The sequence below is a fragment of the Nesoenas mayeri genome (genome assembly GCF_963082525.1).
Source record: "Nesoenas mayeri genome assembly, chromosome: 5".
NCBI classification, from domain to species: Eukaryota; Metazoa; Chordata; class Aves; order Columbiformes; family Columbidae; genus Nesoenas; species Nesoenas mayeri.
In genome coordinates, this window is record NC_137548.1 from 22194890 (window position 1) to 22208221 (window position 13332).

At 41.9% G+C, this 13332-nt stretch overlaps 1 protein-coding gene across 1 annotated transcript in view; it reads left to right on the top strand.

Annotated features, from left to right (window-relative positions):
* STON2 (stonin 2) overlaps positions 1 to 10130 on the top strand; it is a gene marked incomplete at both ends in the record, with an annotated part of 54839 nt that extends 44709 nt beyond the window's left edge. Inside the window, 3 exons of the mRNA XM_080345966.1 lie at positions 706 to 2541; positions 8762 to 8964; positions 10047 to 10130. Of these exons, the coding sequence (XP_080202092.1) occupies positions 706 to 2541; positions 8762 to 8964; positions 10047 to 10130 (2123 nt within the window). The remainder of the gene's footprint in view (positions 1 to 705; positions 2542 to 8761; positions 8965 to 10046) is intronic.
* Between the last annotated feature and the right edge of the window lie 3202 nt (positions 10131 to 13332).

Here is a 13332-nt window from a genome sequence, read left to right on the forward strand (position 1 = left end):
GTCCCTAGATTGCAGCTTCTCTGAGATATTTTACAGAGACAACCAGGGTCTGGCAGACTCTTTCCTACTTGGTGAGCCGAAGAGTCCCTTTGCTGAACACATGCTGGGCAAAAATGCCACCTTGGCACCTTTTATGGCAGATTCGCCAGACTTCCATGTGCTTTTGTGATAACAGCGAATGCACAGACAAGTATGTGAGGATAGAGCGGAGAAATGCTCTTCCTCAATGTTCATTCACTTTCCCTACTGGATTCTTCTCTAGAGCAAAGGGTATGGGGACAGAAAGGGAAAAAATGAAAACAAGAGTAGAGGGAACAAAACAGGTAAATGACAGAAGATAAGTGGAGAGAAGAAATGCAGCCTGAAAGTTTAGAGAGGGAATTTTTGAAAGATCACTACAACATATGGGATAGATTTTTTTTAGGTCATTATGTTGGAATGAGAGCAATGCCATCATTGCTGTAATTCCTTTTGTATTTCTTCCTGCATTCCTTTTCTGTCTTCAGCTTTCTATTTCTTCATTAATTCTTGTCAGACTTCAGCACTTTAGCCATGTCTTTTGACTGTCTTTCCTGCCCAGCTTATTAATAGGTCTTTCTTGAGCATGCAAACTATTGTGCAGATTATGGTTTTCTTTTGATGGAGAGAACTGGGTAACTTCAGAACAATTAGCTGAAATTTCCTTCTTCCCTTCTTTTTTTAAAGATAATTCATCATCTCTCCAGGAAGATGAAGAGATAGATATGGAGGCTGTCAACTGGCAGCTGAACAACACCTCCATGAATGGGCATTCATCTATGCCAACCACAGTTCGCTTTCCCAGCTGGGTGACTTTTGATGACAATGAAGTCAGCTTTTCACCACAGAACCATTCTCCTTTGAAAATAGACACCCCACCTGCTGAAACACAGACTCCAGATGTTAATTTTAACCTCACTACATCCTTCAAGAAAAGAGAACGTCCTAAAAGCACACTGGGGGACCTCTCCAAAATTCAAAAGCTAGATCTCTCCTCCTTAACCAAGTTGCCTTCTGTTGAAATGCCACCATGGAGTGCTACTAACCCCTTCCTGGATGAATCTCTGCGAGATGTCCAGCCCTCACCCATCAATCCATTCAGCTCATTCTTTGAGGAACGAGACAGGCGTTCCAAAAGTTCTTCTGTCTCGAGTGCTCCAGGCAAAAGCCAAAGAGACTCTCTCATTATTCTCCATCAAGAACCTGATACCATCAATTTTCTTGAGGCAAACAAAAGTGTAACTCACACAGATGCTGTAGAGCAGCTCAAGCAACTCCAGATTGGAGACCCAGATTGTGTGAGCAGCCCTACTTTGCCTGATGATGACCCCATGATGCCGTATGATCTGGATGCAGCCTTATTTAACCTGGCACCAGCTCAGCCAAAGGATGGATGGCCAATGATGCTCAGGATCCCAGAGAAGAAGAATATTATGTCATCCAGGCACTGGGGACCAATATACGTCAAGCTGACTGACAGTGGATATATACAGCTTTTTTATGAGAAAGGACTGGAGAAACCTTTCCGGGAATTCAAACTTGAAATCAATCATGAGATTTCAGAGCGTAAACTCCAGAACTACGATGAGAATGGAAGGATACACAGTGTACGGTTGGACCGCACAACCTACAAGGAGAAAAAGAAGTATCAGCCTAAGCCAGCCATTGCCCATACAGCAGAGAGAGAGCAAATTATCAAGCTTGGGACTACAGACTATGAAGACTTCCTCAGCTTCATCAGTGCTGTGCAAGATACACTGATGAACTTGCCAGCCTCATCAACAGATCTGAGCACAGTGGGATTAAACTATCAAGAAGAAGAAATCACGGTTGACGTCAGGGATGAGTTTCATGGCATCTTGGCCAAAGGAGACAGTGTGATTCTCCAGCACAGTGTGCTGACCCATATCTATGTTCTCAGCTTCCTTTCTGGCCTGGCGGAATGCAGACTGGGCCTTAATGATATCCTGATCAAAGGGAATGAGATAGTTGCAAGGCAGGATATTATGCCCACTACTACCACTAAGTGGATTAAATTATACAGCTGTCGGTTCCATTCGTGTGTGGATGAGGATATGTTTAATAACTCCCGTATTATCCTGTTCAACCCCTTGGATGCCTGCCGGTTTGAACTTATGCGATTCAGAACTGTCTTTGCTGAGAAAACGTTGCCTTTTACTCTGAGGACAGCTGCCAGCATCAATGGTGCTGAGGTGGAGGTGCAGAGCTGGCTGATGATGTCCACTGGGTTCTCATCCAACCGTGACCCTTTAACTCAGGTCCCATGTGAAAATGTGATGATCCGATACCCAGTGCCTAGCGAGTGGGTGAAGAACTTCCGCAGGGAGAGTGTCCTGGGGGAGAAATCTTTGAAAGCCAAGGTGAACAAGGGGGCCACTTTTGGATCAACCAGTGTGTCTGGTTCTGAGCCAGTAATGAGAGTAACTTTGGGAACTGCCAAATATGAGCATGCCTTTAATTCCATTGTATGGAGGATAAACCGACTGCCTGACAAAAACTCAGGTGAGTGGTGCATACCATCTCTGCAGGAGTAAATTAAAAGGAGTTAGGTATTTTGAAAGATAGGAAATACTGGGAATACATGATGAGGGATAAATCATCCTCTGTAGTATACCAAAAGACATGAGTTAGTTGCATGAAGGATTTATCTGACCCTTCATTGCAGTAGTTTTCTGTATCCTACAAACATTGTTAGTGATAAAAAACGATTTAAGCTTTCCAGATGCAAAAATATGCCTTCTGTCTCTGCTTCCATAAGTACACTATGGGACTTGGGCATCACACATCTCTGTGTGCTTAGCAGTGTTAGTGGAAGCAGGGCCTTTTCAGGTAACTTGCAAAGGCAAGATACTATGCCATGGGGCTGAATGACGGGACCAGATAAACTGTTGTAGTTCCAGCCCATGTGCTTTCTTTTCCATACATTGCTAAGCAGACTGGGCCAGTGCTATAAATTTCAGTGTGCATACCACAGCTAACACCTATAAAGTATCTTGAATGGGGAGTGTAAGATGTCAACCAGAAAAAGAAAAAAAAAAATTCCAAACACCAGTTTGTGGCTATGTTTCTGTAATCAGTGCAGGCAGGTAAATACAGCTTAAACCTGAAGAGAGACATAAAAAATAAAATCCACAAGTCTTTCTGTTTCTAGTAACATGTTCGTAATTAAACATTCAAATAATATGGGCAAGCCACTGTTCCCTTTGGCCATTGTTGCCAGTCATTCCACTTCCTGCTTTTCATCCATAGTGTGCAATAAATCTAGACAACTTGGGTTTATTTTTATTCATAGTGAATTCTACTTCTTGATTTCTCTGATCTAGATTAGCTTTTTACAAATGAGATGGACTTTTCAGTATTAATGCTGTAGTAATGCAGCTGAGTGACTGGGAGGGTTTTTGTGTTCAGTGTTCCCTGAAGGAAAGTTCAGTGTTGTACCAGACTGGGCACTTTCTAAGGACCTATGTTTTTCCTGAGTTTAAGCTGTTGTGTCAGGAAGACAGTGATCCCAGTCTTTTAATCTTTTGGATCACATTTCAGCCCAGGGATGCCAGCTTACACCATAGGTTACGAATTTGGAGGGGTATCACTGACAAAAGTGAAGGCTCTGCATTTTCTATGATGTGGGACATAAGAAGAGAGAGCTTGGGAACTCAAAAGAAACATCACAGTGAAAAATCAACCTCAGGCTGTTTATGAGCAATAACATGGTTGTTAGGAAAATCTCACTATGCCATCTGCATGAGCTGTGAATGAGATGCTGTGAAACTGGGCCTTCTGTGGCATCTTCTCTCCGAAGATCTCAGTATAGCTTATAGACATTACTGCTGGGGAAATAAAAGCCCCTAGACTTTACAGTAATCGCAGAACATGCTGGTAGCAGACCAGGAGAAGAGGCAGAACTCATGCTTCTACTGCCTCCTGAGAGGTGATACTCCCTTATCCATCACTATTTGAGGGACATGTTGATCTATGTCTCTTATTTCCTTGATCTTATCTCTGCTAGTGTGAGACTTTATTATATATACCCTGTGTCAAGGGGAAATGCATCACAGACTTGGCACTGCTGTTGGAGCCCTGCCACAGAGCATCTATCCATCAGTGTCACTGTGCAGAACACAGGGCAGTTATGATTTGTTTACATCCTGAGAGGAAGAGAGTGTCCTCACCCCTCCGGTCAGGTCAGATGTTAATTCAGGGAAAGGAAGGGCCTTGCAAGCTCTGTCTTGGCCAGGACACATGAGATATGTGGGAGGGAGGGAATCCCAAAGTGATGATAGAGCAGGCCAAGTGTAGTTTAAATCTGCCCTTGCCTCTCAGAGACTATTTATTAATACATACCTTGACAGTACTCATCCCATGTTTTTTCTTATTCAAAGTATACGGCAAACAAAGAGGGATATAAATGGTACTCAAAAGTGTTGATTCCCACTCCTTCTTAGATTTGACTGGTGGACCACGTGCACTTCTGACCACATGCTGCTGGATACAGCCAAGCACGCACAGGGTTGGGAGCAGACCACATATCAGTAGCATGTGGTCAGAAGTGCACGTGGTCCACCAGCCAAATCTAAGAAGGCCATATAATAACTCACCTCCTCCTATTTGCCATAGTCCATATAAATGATGCAGTTCTCAAGCACTAAGTATAAAAATATTCCCTTGACTCTTCCTTCATGCTCTCTTACTGTGGCATTTGCAGCTCACCCCTAAGAGCACTCTGGGTCCTCTGTAAATATCTGCTCTGCTAATGAGCTGTTCTGGTGCCTGGGACTCCAGAGCAGGAGGGAGGTGGTGGGTGCATTGCACTGCAGCTGGGGGGAAATGCTGTGGGTGGCCACAGTCTCCAGCTCCACTGTGCCTCCAGAGGCCACACAAGATGTCCGCATGACCTGGGGCACGTGCACTGCATGGTTCCCTCCAGCACACATGCCCATCTGCCAGACCCGTGTGCTTATCAAAGGAGCACATGTGCAGGCACACACTATGAGACCCTTTGTGCTCTGACACATCGGTCCCTTGCAAATGCGATCCCAGGAGCTCCATGGTCTCCAGGTAGTCACTTGGACCTGATGTGCTTCGCTCCATTCCCTGAGTGCAGACTGCTGCAGGCTCTGCATGAGGGATATGAGACCATCAGCCCTGCCCGTGGTTGGCCCTGCAGGCGCAGGGGAGGAGGAGAGCCTGTCCCTCCCAGAGCTCACGGCTTGCATCCAGGTTGTACTGCCCTAGCACCTGAATTGTGAACAATTATTTCAGCAGCTTCACTGTCTTATCCAAGTGTTTTCTCTTCATGCTTTCTAACGGGATGAGACCCTTTGCACTCTTACTATAGGAACATGTTATCAGCACTGTCTGTATTATTTTGTAGCCAAAGCATCTGCTGATGACTGGACATCGAAAAGCATATGACAAATGAAGGACTATGTGTACCCTATTATTTGACCTAAAAAAAAGCTATGAACTGGATTCTACTTAGCACATTGCTGAAATCCTTTCCAAAATAGCTGGTTCGACTTTATTGCCCTTCTCATATTCACAATTAATATGATCAAGGCAGTTGATAAAGCCTATTTACATGCTCTGCAGAGCTTCAGTTGCAGCTGGCTGGGCTCCACGTTTGGTTTTTTAATCCACCAGCAGAATATTAGGAAAACATCCACTCAGTTTTAGATCGTGGGAAAAAGCTCTTCCAGCGAAGCAGGGATGCAGCCTCTAAGCAGAGCCTTGGATCTGGATATTTGAACTTTGGTCTCGGTTGGCTGTGTGTCCCAGGCATGCTGCCTGATATACTTTCTGAAGTAAATTAAATCATTTAATCAAAATATGTTGAGACATCAGAGTAATTTGGAACAGATTCCCTCTAATCACAGTAATCCATGCGTGTATGTTAATTATCAGATCCTTGATTTTCAGAATGAAATATTAGTAGCTCAGGGAAGCAAGAGGTGCAAAACAAAAGCAGTGTGTTGATTTCTTCCAGATTTTACTAGAAAAGTGTACCTGGCCATTAGAGAAAAAGCACTGGATGAGCCTCTTGAACAAACAGAAAATCTATAGAAGTTGTGCCTTGTGTGCCTCACGCTTGAGGCACTAATGAATACTGACGTGCTCGGTAGTTTTGCTATAGCTTCAGTGGGGAAGTTGCTTTCCTAATAATTTCACTTGGCTGCCTACCATGCTGAGCTGGCTTAAATTAATAACTTCCATATTTTTTCAAGTGTTGTGCATAGTCTTTTCTTCTACGAGAAGAAATTAAATTATTGAAAAAACGGTTTGTTATTTGCATTGCATTTTTTAATTCCTTTTTTTTTTTGCTTGTTTTGGTTTGTTTCTTTGTTTTTCAAGGTGAATATCTACCAACATTCAAGTGTGTTAGAAGAGCAACTGCTCGTTACATGTGTCCACCTGAAATTATGAAAAGTTTAGTAGCTCAGCTCTTCGAAGAACCTGCTGTCATGAGGTGTGCTCAAGCCCAGTTAAACACCCTCATGTGTCCATCCCAAAAATCAACTGAGCACACGCTGGCTCCTGAGTGCAGCGGCATGAGCTGGACGTTTTCTAGCTGTGAATGGGGCTTATGCCAGAGCACAGGGTTGCCTGCTCCAGGGCTGCTGTGGGGCCTCCTGCAACCCAGGCAGCCTGAAGGAGAGAGCAAAACTAGGGGAGAGGAAAAGCACAGCAAAGCTGATGAGCAGGAAGGATTACAGTAATGAGTCTGCTGAGACTGGTACAGAGTGAGGAAAGAGATACGAATGGATGGGGAGCCTGAGACTGGGAGTTGGCTGCCAGTACCGAGTGCTGAACATGGGACTTATGAGCCAGGAGTGACTCATTTTTTAGGCACCTATGTAAGGCAGTACCAGAGTGCAGAGATAGCCAGGCAGGTGCCAGCAGCACCTTAGTGTCCCAGGGCAGAGGCTGAGGTGCATTGCTGCCACAGGTGTGCCCACCATGGCCAAGCTCAAGGACTGGGCAGAAGTAAAAGTGCTGTGGTGCTGCAGGGCACAGCGATCTCCCTGCAAGCACGTGGTCAGTGGGATCATCCTGAAGGTCTATTGTATGCCATTGCTTTTTATAGAGAAGAAGAGCGTACTCCAGGTATGAAAAGCCAGGAAGCGTTGGCCAAGACAGGGCCCAGCTCACTCTAGAACCAGGGGAACTAAGTCAGCACTCTGGTTGGGATAATTCATGCTGATGAAAAGCAAGTGATGTGTTTTAACGCTTGCAGAACTTGATCTTTTATATCTGCTTGATACTGCAGCCACTCATTCACAATTTGGCTGTGGTGCTGCGTATCTCTGCAGTCTCTGCTGAACTGCATAGCCTCTTGTTGGATTTTTCGCACAGACATAAGTTTATAAGCCTTCCAGTTGTGAGGAAACTCTGATTAGGCTGTTTGGAATTACGAGGCTGACTCTAGATGAATTTTTAACCAGACTAACACCAGGTTGATACTTTTTTCCAACTCTGTTGCAGAGGTGCATTGGGATGTTGCAATGCCTAAGCCCTCTAGAGAGTGCTCAGCTTCATCCTGTTGGGACAAGTAATACGTCAAAATCCCACATCTTGCTTTTCAAGCTTCAGCTCAACAAGGTTGGCTTTTGACCTAAGCCCTGGATGAGGAATTACTTCATTTGCAACTCCCAGGCTTGCAAATCCTGCACAGGCTGTGTTTCCCTCTTCCTCCCAGGGAGAGCTGCTGGGCTTTAGCTGCCCAGTTCTCTTCACTCCTCCTGCCTTCCTCCTTCCTCATCTCTGTCCTGGACGCCTTGCTGAGCTGTGTGGAGAAGGACTTGCCCAATGAACAAGTAGTCAGAAATCCTAAAGCCTGTAACAGTGGCAGACAAAGATCCCTTTCATTTGTTAATACATTTCTTTCATTTACACATACTTACATAATAGGATCCCCTCAGTCAGAAACCCATGGTGGCTTTGAAGGCTCTCATCCTTATTTTGCAGGTAGAGAAACTGAGGCACAGACCTTAAATGACTTGCTGAAGAGCTTAGGGAGTTGGCAGCAGTCAGAAATAAAACCAGCCTAGACTGCCCAACAGTCCCTACTTTAATTTTTAAATATCGCTCCTGTCCAGCAAAACAAAGAGGAAAAAATAACAACAAAGGTTATCACTTACAGATAACAGAGCTGAACATGATTACTTCCTCACTTTGCCATCCTTAATAACTAGCCACCTTGTCATGAGTTAGAGCAAGGAATAAACAGTTATTTCTGAGCTGTGCACAAATATGCTTTTTGAAACCAGAAAAATTATTTACCATTATCCAGTATATTTTATTTTGCTAAAAATGGGGATAACAATTTCAAATAAATGTGAACTATCTGCCAAATGCCACCTTTACTCTTACTATCAATACATGATGTTTCGGAAGGATGTGCTACAATGTACTTAGTCTGTTACATACACTGAGGGAATTGGAAGAGGGGAAATAACTTTTACCCTGTAGTGCTTGATTTACGTCTTATATTTTCACCCACTAAAAGCAAACCAAAGTGAATGACATTCCTTTTTGCAGTTTATTTTGTTTAATTACTCTGGAAACTCTGGTGGTATTAAAACAGGTAAGATACTGTCACTTCCTACAGACTAGTTCACCCAGGCAGATTCTGGGTATCTCCCAGTTTTGTGATGTTGCTTCCTCCTCAATGCCTTTTTTGATCCATCTAATACAACTTTCATGTCTGTTTGCTCTCTTTTCCCAGCTTCTGGGCATCCTCACTGCTTCTTCTGTCACCTGGAGCTTGGCTCTGACCGGGAAGTGCCTTCCAGTTTTGTCCGCTATGTAGATGTGGAATTTGACATGCCCACTACTTCTGCGTCCAAAGCCACCATTCGTTCCATCTCTGTTGAGGACAAGACCGATGTGAGGAAGTGGGTCAACTATTCAGCACACTACAGTTACAAGGTAAAAATTAGGATGTGCCAATCACCATGGTTACTTTGCATGCTTCATTGTCTTGAAAAGTGTGGGCAGATGATAAAAAAACAGGCAGATGAGGTGGGAGTTCGACACATGCCAGGCTCTGTGCATTGATTCATGGCAAACAAGCCATGGATTATCCCTCAGCAAAGACGGAATAAACTTGCTTGCAGTTGCTTTGTGGAAGAGCATGCACACAGCCAGCTACTGGGGATTAGCTGATATGGTAAGAGTGGACAGGGAGTTTTGCACAGCAGCTACAGTGGCAGTGCTAAAGCAGACAAAAGGATCACATTATTTCTGTGCTTAAATATTTCTGCCTGCCCCAAGGAGAGGAGCAGATGGGAAAATACAGTTTGTATATACCTGCCAAGAATCTCAGTATCCCAAAATTTGCACGTTAGCTGATCACTCAGCAGAGAAATTGGCATCCTACCTGCTTTCTTTAAGAGCAGTGATGAGACAAACTGAGAAGATTCTCATGGCAAATATTTGTAATGGTCATTGTAATTACATTTTAGTAGTCTCCTAAATTCCCTGGAGATGGTATTTGATCTTCCTAAATATCCCTTTTAGGAATTAAACATTGGATTTTTCCTGAGTTTTCGGAGGTGTTGAAATTTAGAACACAAATGTAGATGTGCATTTTGTAAATTAATCTCTTTGTTTTATACATCAGTCTTTGCAGAGTTTAAAAGTGAGGCTGGTCTTCTGCTGTCACTTCAGAAGCCACCTATCCTCTGCAGATTTGGTTCTGGGTTTGGATTCAGAGTACAGCTGGGGATGATAATGTAAAATCATGTGAGATGCATTCTCTGAATGACATTATCTCTTCTGGAAATGATGTCATGACACTGTTGAATCATAAAACTGTTCAGATTAGACTGAAAACACTTCTAGTAAATCAAATCCAGCTTTCCATCATCAGTCTATTTCTCTTCACAACCCTCTCAGTTTACTGAGAGTTTCTTCACCTGGGCAGGACACAAATCACTACTATGGAAGATTTTTGAATCTTTTGGTTTGCTTTCTCATGACAAATGTTCTCTCTCTTTTTCCTCTGCTAGGTTGAAATAGAGCAGAAAAAAAGCTTGAATGAGGATCTGAAAGGAGAAGATACTGCAAATGTCAATGAATGTGCTACACAGTGAATGAAGCTCAGTCTGCAAGTCCCAAGAGGGGTGGTCAAATTAACAACGTGTAAGAAAGGACTTGCAGGGTTTTGGTATTTTTCGTTGGGAAGTATGGAGTACTACTTTCGAAATAATGCTCTGAAGAGTATTATTTCTCCTTGTGATGATCCATACTCTGAGAAGCAGCTTGCCAGTGGTTTGTTTGGAGCAGACTGATGGGCTTTTACTGGAATGATTTAAGTACAGTTGAAGTATAGACTGAATGACTCATATTACAGTCCAGCCTGCCTTTTCTGCCTCTTCACTGTTTAGGTTCTGCACCGAAGTGTGGCCTGGGCACCGTCGCAGCCAAACCATAAAGCAGCCTTTATCTCACAATCTTGCCCTCCTACTTTAAGAATTTTTTTTGTATGTCTGTTGATTTGGTCATCAGCAAGGGAGCATCGAAGGAAGAATACAAAATCTCATTTCTGAAGCAGTCAACAGAGTGAAAACCCTGAGCATCATTCTGGAGAATCAACACACTCTGCATCTTAAACATAGTAAGTGGTCAAGCAGATGAACTACAGACAGGACAGTTAATCATGGAGCTGTTCTTCTATTCATCCTCTCCTGCCTCATCTTCTGAATGACAACATGTCATTGTGCGCATTTTCACGGTGTCTGTGCAAGTTACAAGAAAGCCTCTGCAGTTTCTTAAAATTTGTATTTGTTAGTCTGCGCTGTTCTGTTATCTTGGCGGAACATGGTTATAGCTGCTAGTGACAGGGAATGTGTGTTATAATAGAGGTGATACAGGAGGTATGTTGCTTAGATCATTCCTGCCTAGAAAGATATTTAAGGGAAAAACACTGTGGTTTGGGTTCTTTTTTTATGTTTTCTTGGATGGGCAAGGTGGGTGCTTATTTAAAATGTCAGGACATGATTAACAGACAGTGTTGTTTGCCTTCCTGAAACTCCTTTGAAGTCTATCCAGCACATTATTACTTTCATGTTCTATCTTGAACCTACAATATAAGTAACTTGTATCTTTATAAAATCCCCCCCCTAACCAGGAGGCAAAATCTCTTTTCAAAAGTTAAAAACAAGCTTCCATCATGGAGATTTTTTAATCTTCACTTAGCTGAAATTAACAGCAATTCTTAAAGCTTCTTTCTAAAAATTCAGAAAGCAAAAATAACTTATTCATATATATTTTCAGAGAAAACCATGTTCAAAGTACCCATTTTTGTAGTTCTTTCCATGACTTGCATAATGTTTTGTCTCATGGTAATTTTTAATGTAAGAAAAGTAATTTATTAAATCATTTGTCTTTTGAAAGGTTACTGCTGACTTTAAAGTCACGCATTTGGAAAGCCTTGGCAATATAATTTAAAATGATAATGAATTAAAACAAAAGCTTTTTTATAAATTTATAAATTTATTTTATTTTACATTTCATCTAACAGAAGATTAATACACTTTCATTTTACTACTTTCACTGTGACTCCTATAAAAATCACTACAGTGTTAAAATCCCAAATAAAACCTGAGATTAATTACATGGAGTCTAAAACTGGTAGTGATAGAATTTTAAACAAATTATAGGGAACTTCTAAATGCCTTTTTATATGCACCTAATTTTCAAGCCTAGGTCAGCCTAGTGGTACATATTTACACAGATTCACCTCTGAAAATACGTAAAGTCTCAGTCCTTCTAGGACTCCTTAATAAGCGTTTAATATTCTGTTGCAAGTAGTCCTACTGAAGCCCAGGGAGCTCCTTGGAGTACACCAATTAGTACTAAGCATTTGCAGCATCTCTGTACATCCAAGAATGCTATTAACTTTTACAAAGCATTCTGAGATTAGTGGATTAAAATTACTGGTAAAGTGCAAAGAATTATTCTTCATTAAATGATAACTTGTATACATTATGAAATAGGTGAGAGCATGGAGCTGAATTCATGACCGATTACCAGCTCTGCTACAGACTGGCTGTGATTAGTTGCATGGCAACTCCTCTACAAAATTCACTCCTTTTTTCAAAGGCATTTCAAAGAACTTCTGAGTGTTTTTCCTGTTTTTCACTGCAGCTCCTAGTGTACAGTTTCTGAAAAGGACCAGCAAGAAATCCAACAAAGCCAAGCTGAAGGAGTGCTGAGTTTTTCTGAGGAAATGTGAGAATGTTTAATGAAAGGAAGTTGGGAGATTTCCTACTCTGATCTGGAGGTCCAGTGTCTGAATTTTTTGTCTGTTGCCCCCTCAGCCCTTGAAAACACAAATAAGTAATAGCAAATAAGCAAAATTATGTTGTACTCCTTAAAGAGGGGAGAAATTTAAAGGAATATCATTTTCTATCTCTGTCGAATTCTTAAACTATTCAGTCTCTATCATGCTCCAGACACAGAATATTTCATGCCCCAAAAATTGCAAGATGAACATACTGGAGGCTTCTGTATTTATTTAATTACTCTGCCTCTTCATCACTGATTCGTTTTTTTTTAGTCAAAGTTACTGAATGAAAGAGCGAGCATGGGCCTGACTCTGATCAATCTTACGTAGTTAGTTGTGTGACAGAAGTATCCCTTCCAGTCCTCATGGTGTTGTGCAGGCAAGACTAGAAAAGTGTTCTTGTTTATAAAAAAAGCAATTTTAATCCTTTCTGATCTCTGGACAATATTTTTCTGATACACATGCCACTGAGTTTTTAAGAGTTTAAGATTAATACCTTGGCCAAAGTTTCAGAAGATCTTATTTTCTATTGAAGCACTGAAGTAAGTAGTTTGATTTCTCAAAAGAGCACTAACAACCAAAATCTTGAAAAAAATCTCGTGTTGGTATCATTAATTCAGTACCACTGAATTATTTTTTCAGTCCAGCGCCATTACGAGTGCTGAACATTTGAACACTGGGATCCTAAGTGCCCTTTTTGAAGCTTCCACTATTCTTCTTTGATTAAACAGTGCCAATTTGTCAGTGTTAGATACTGTCACTGTGAACTTTATGTACATGAACCATATACTCTTCATCCATAGGGGTACAGTAGTAATTTGTCCAGACTGTTGATAGGGGTGAGGGGAAAGGAACTGAGAGTTTTGTCAGTTTTAGAGTAGCAGAAATGACTTAGGTACAAGCTATGCCTGTAGTGGGGATGATTATTATTTTTTTTTAACCTTGGGGAAAAATCTCTTTGAATAGCTTCAGTTGAATACTCCTTTTGAGAAACATGTAATCACTTG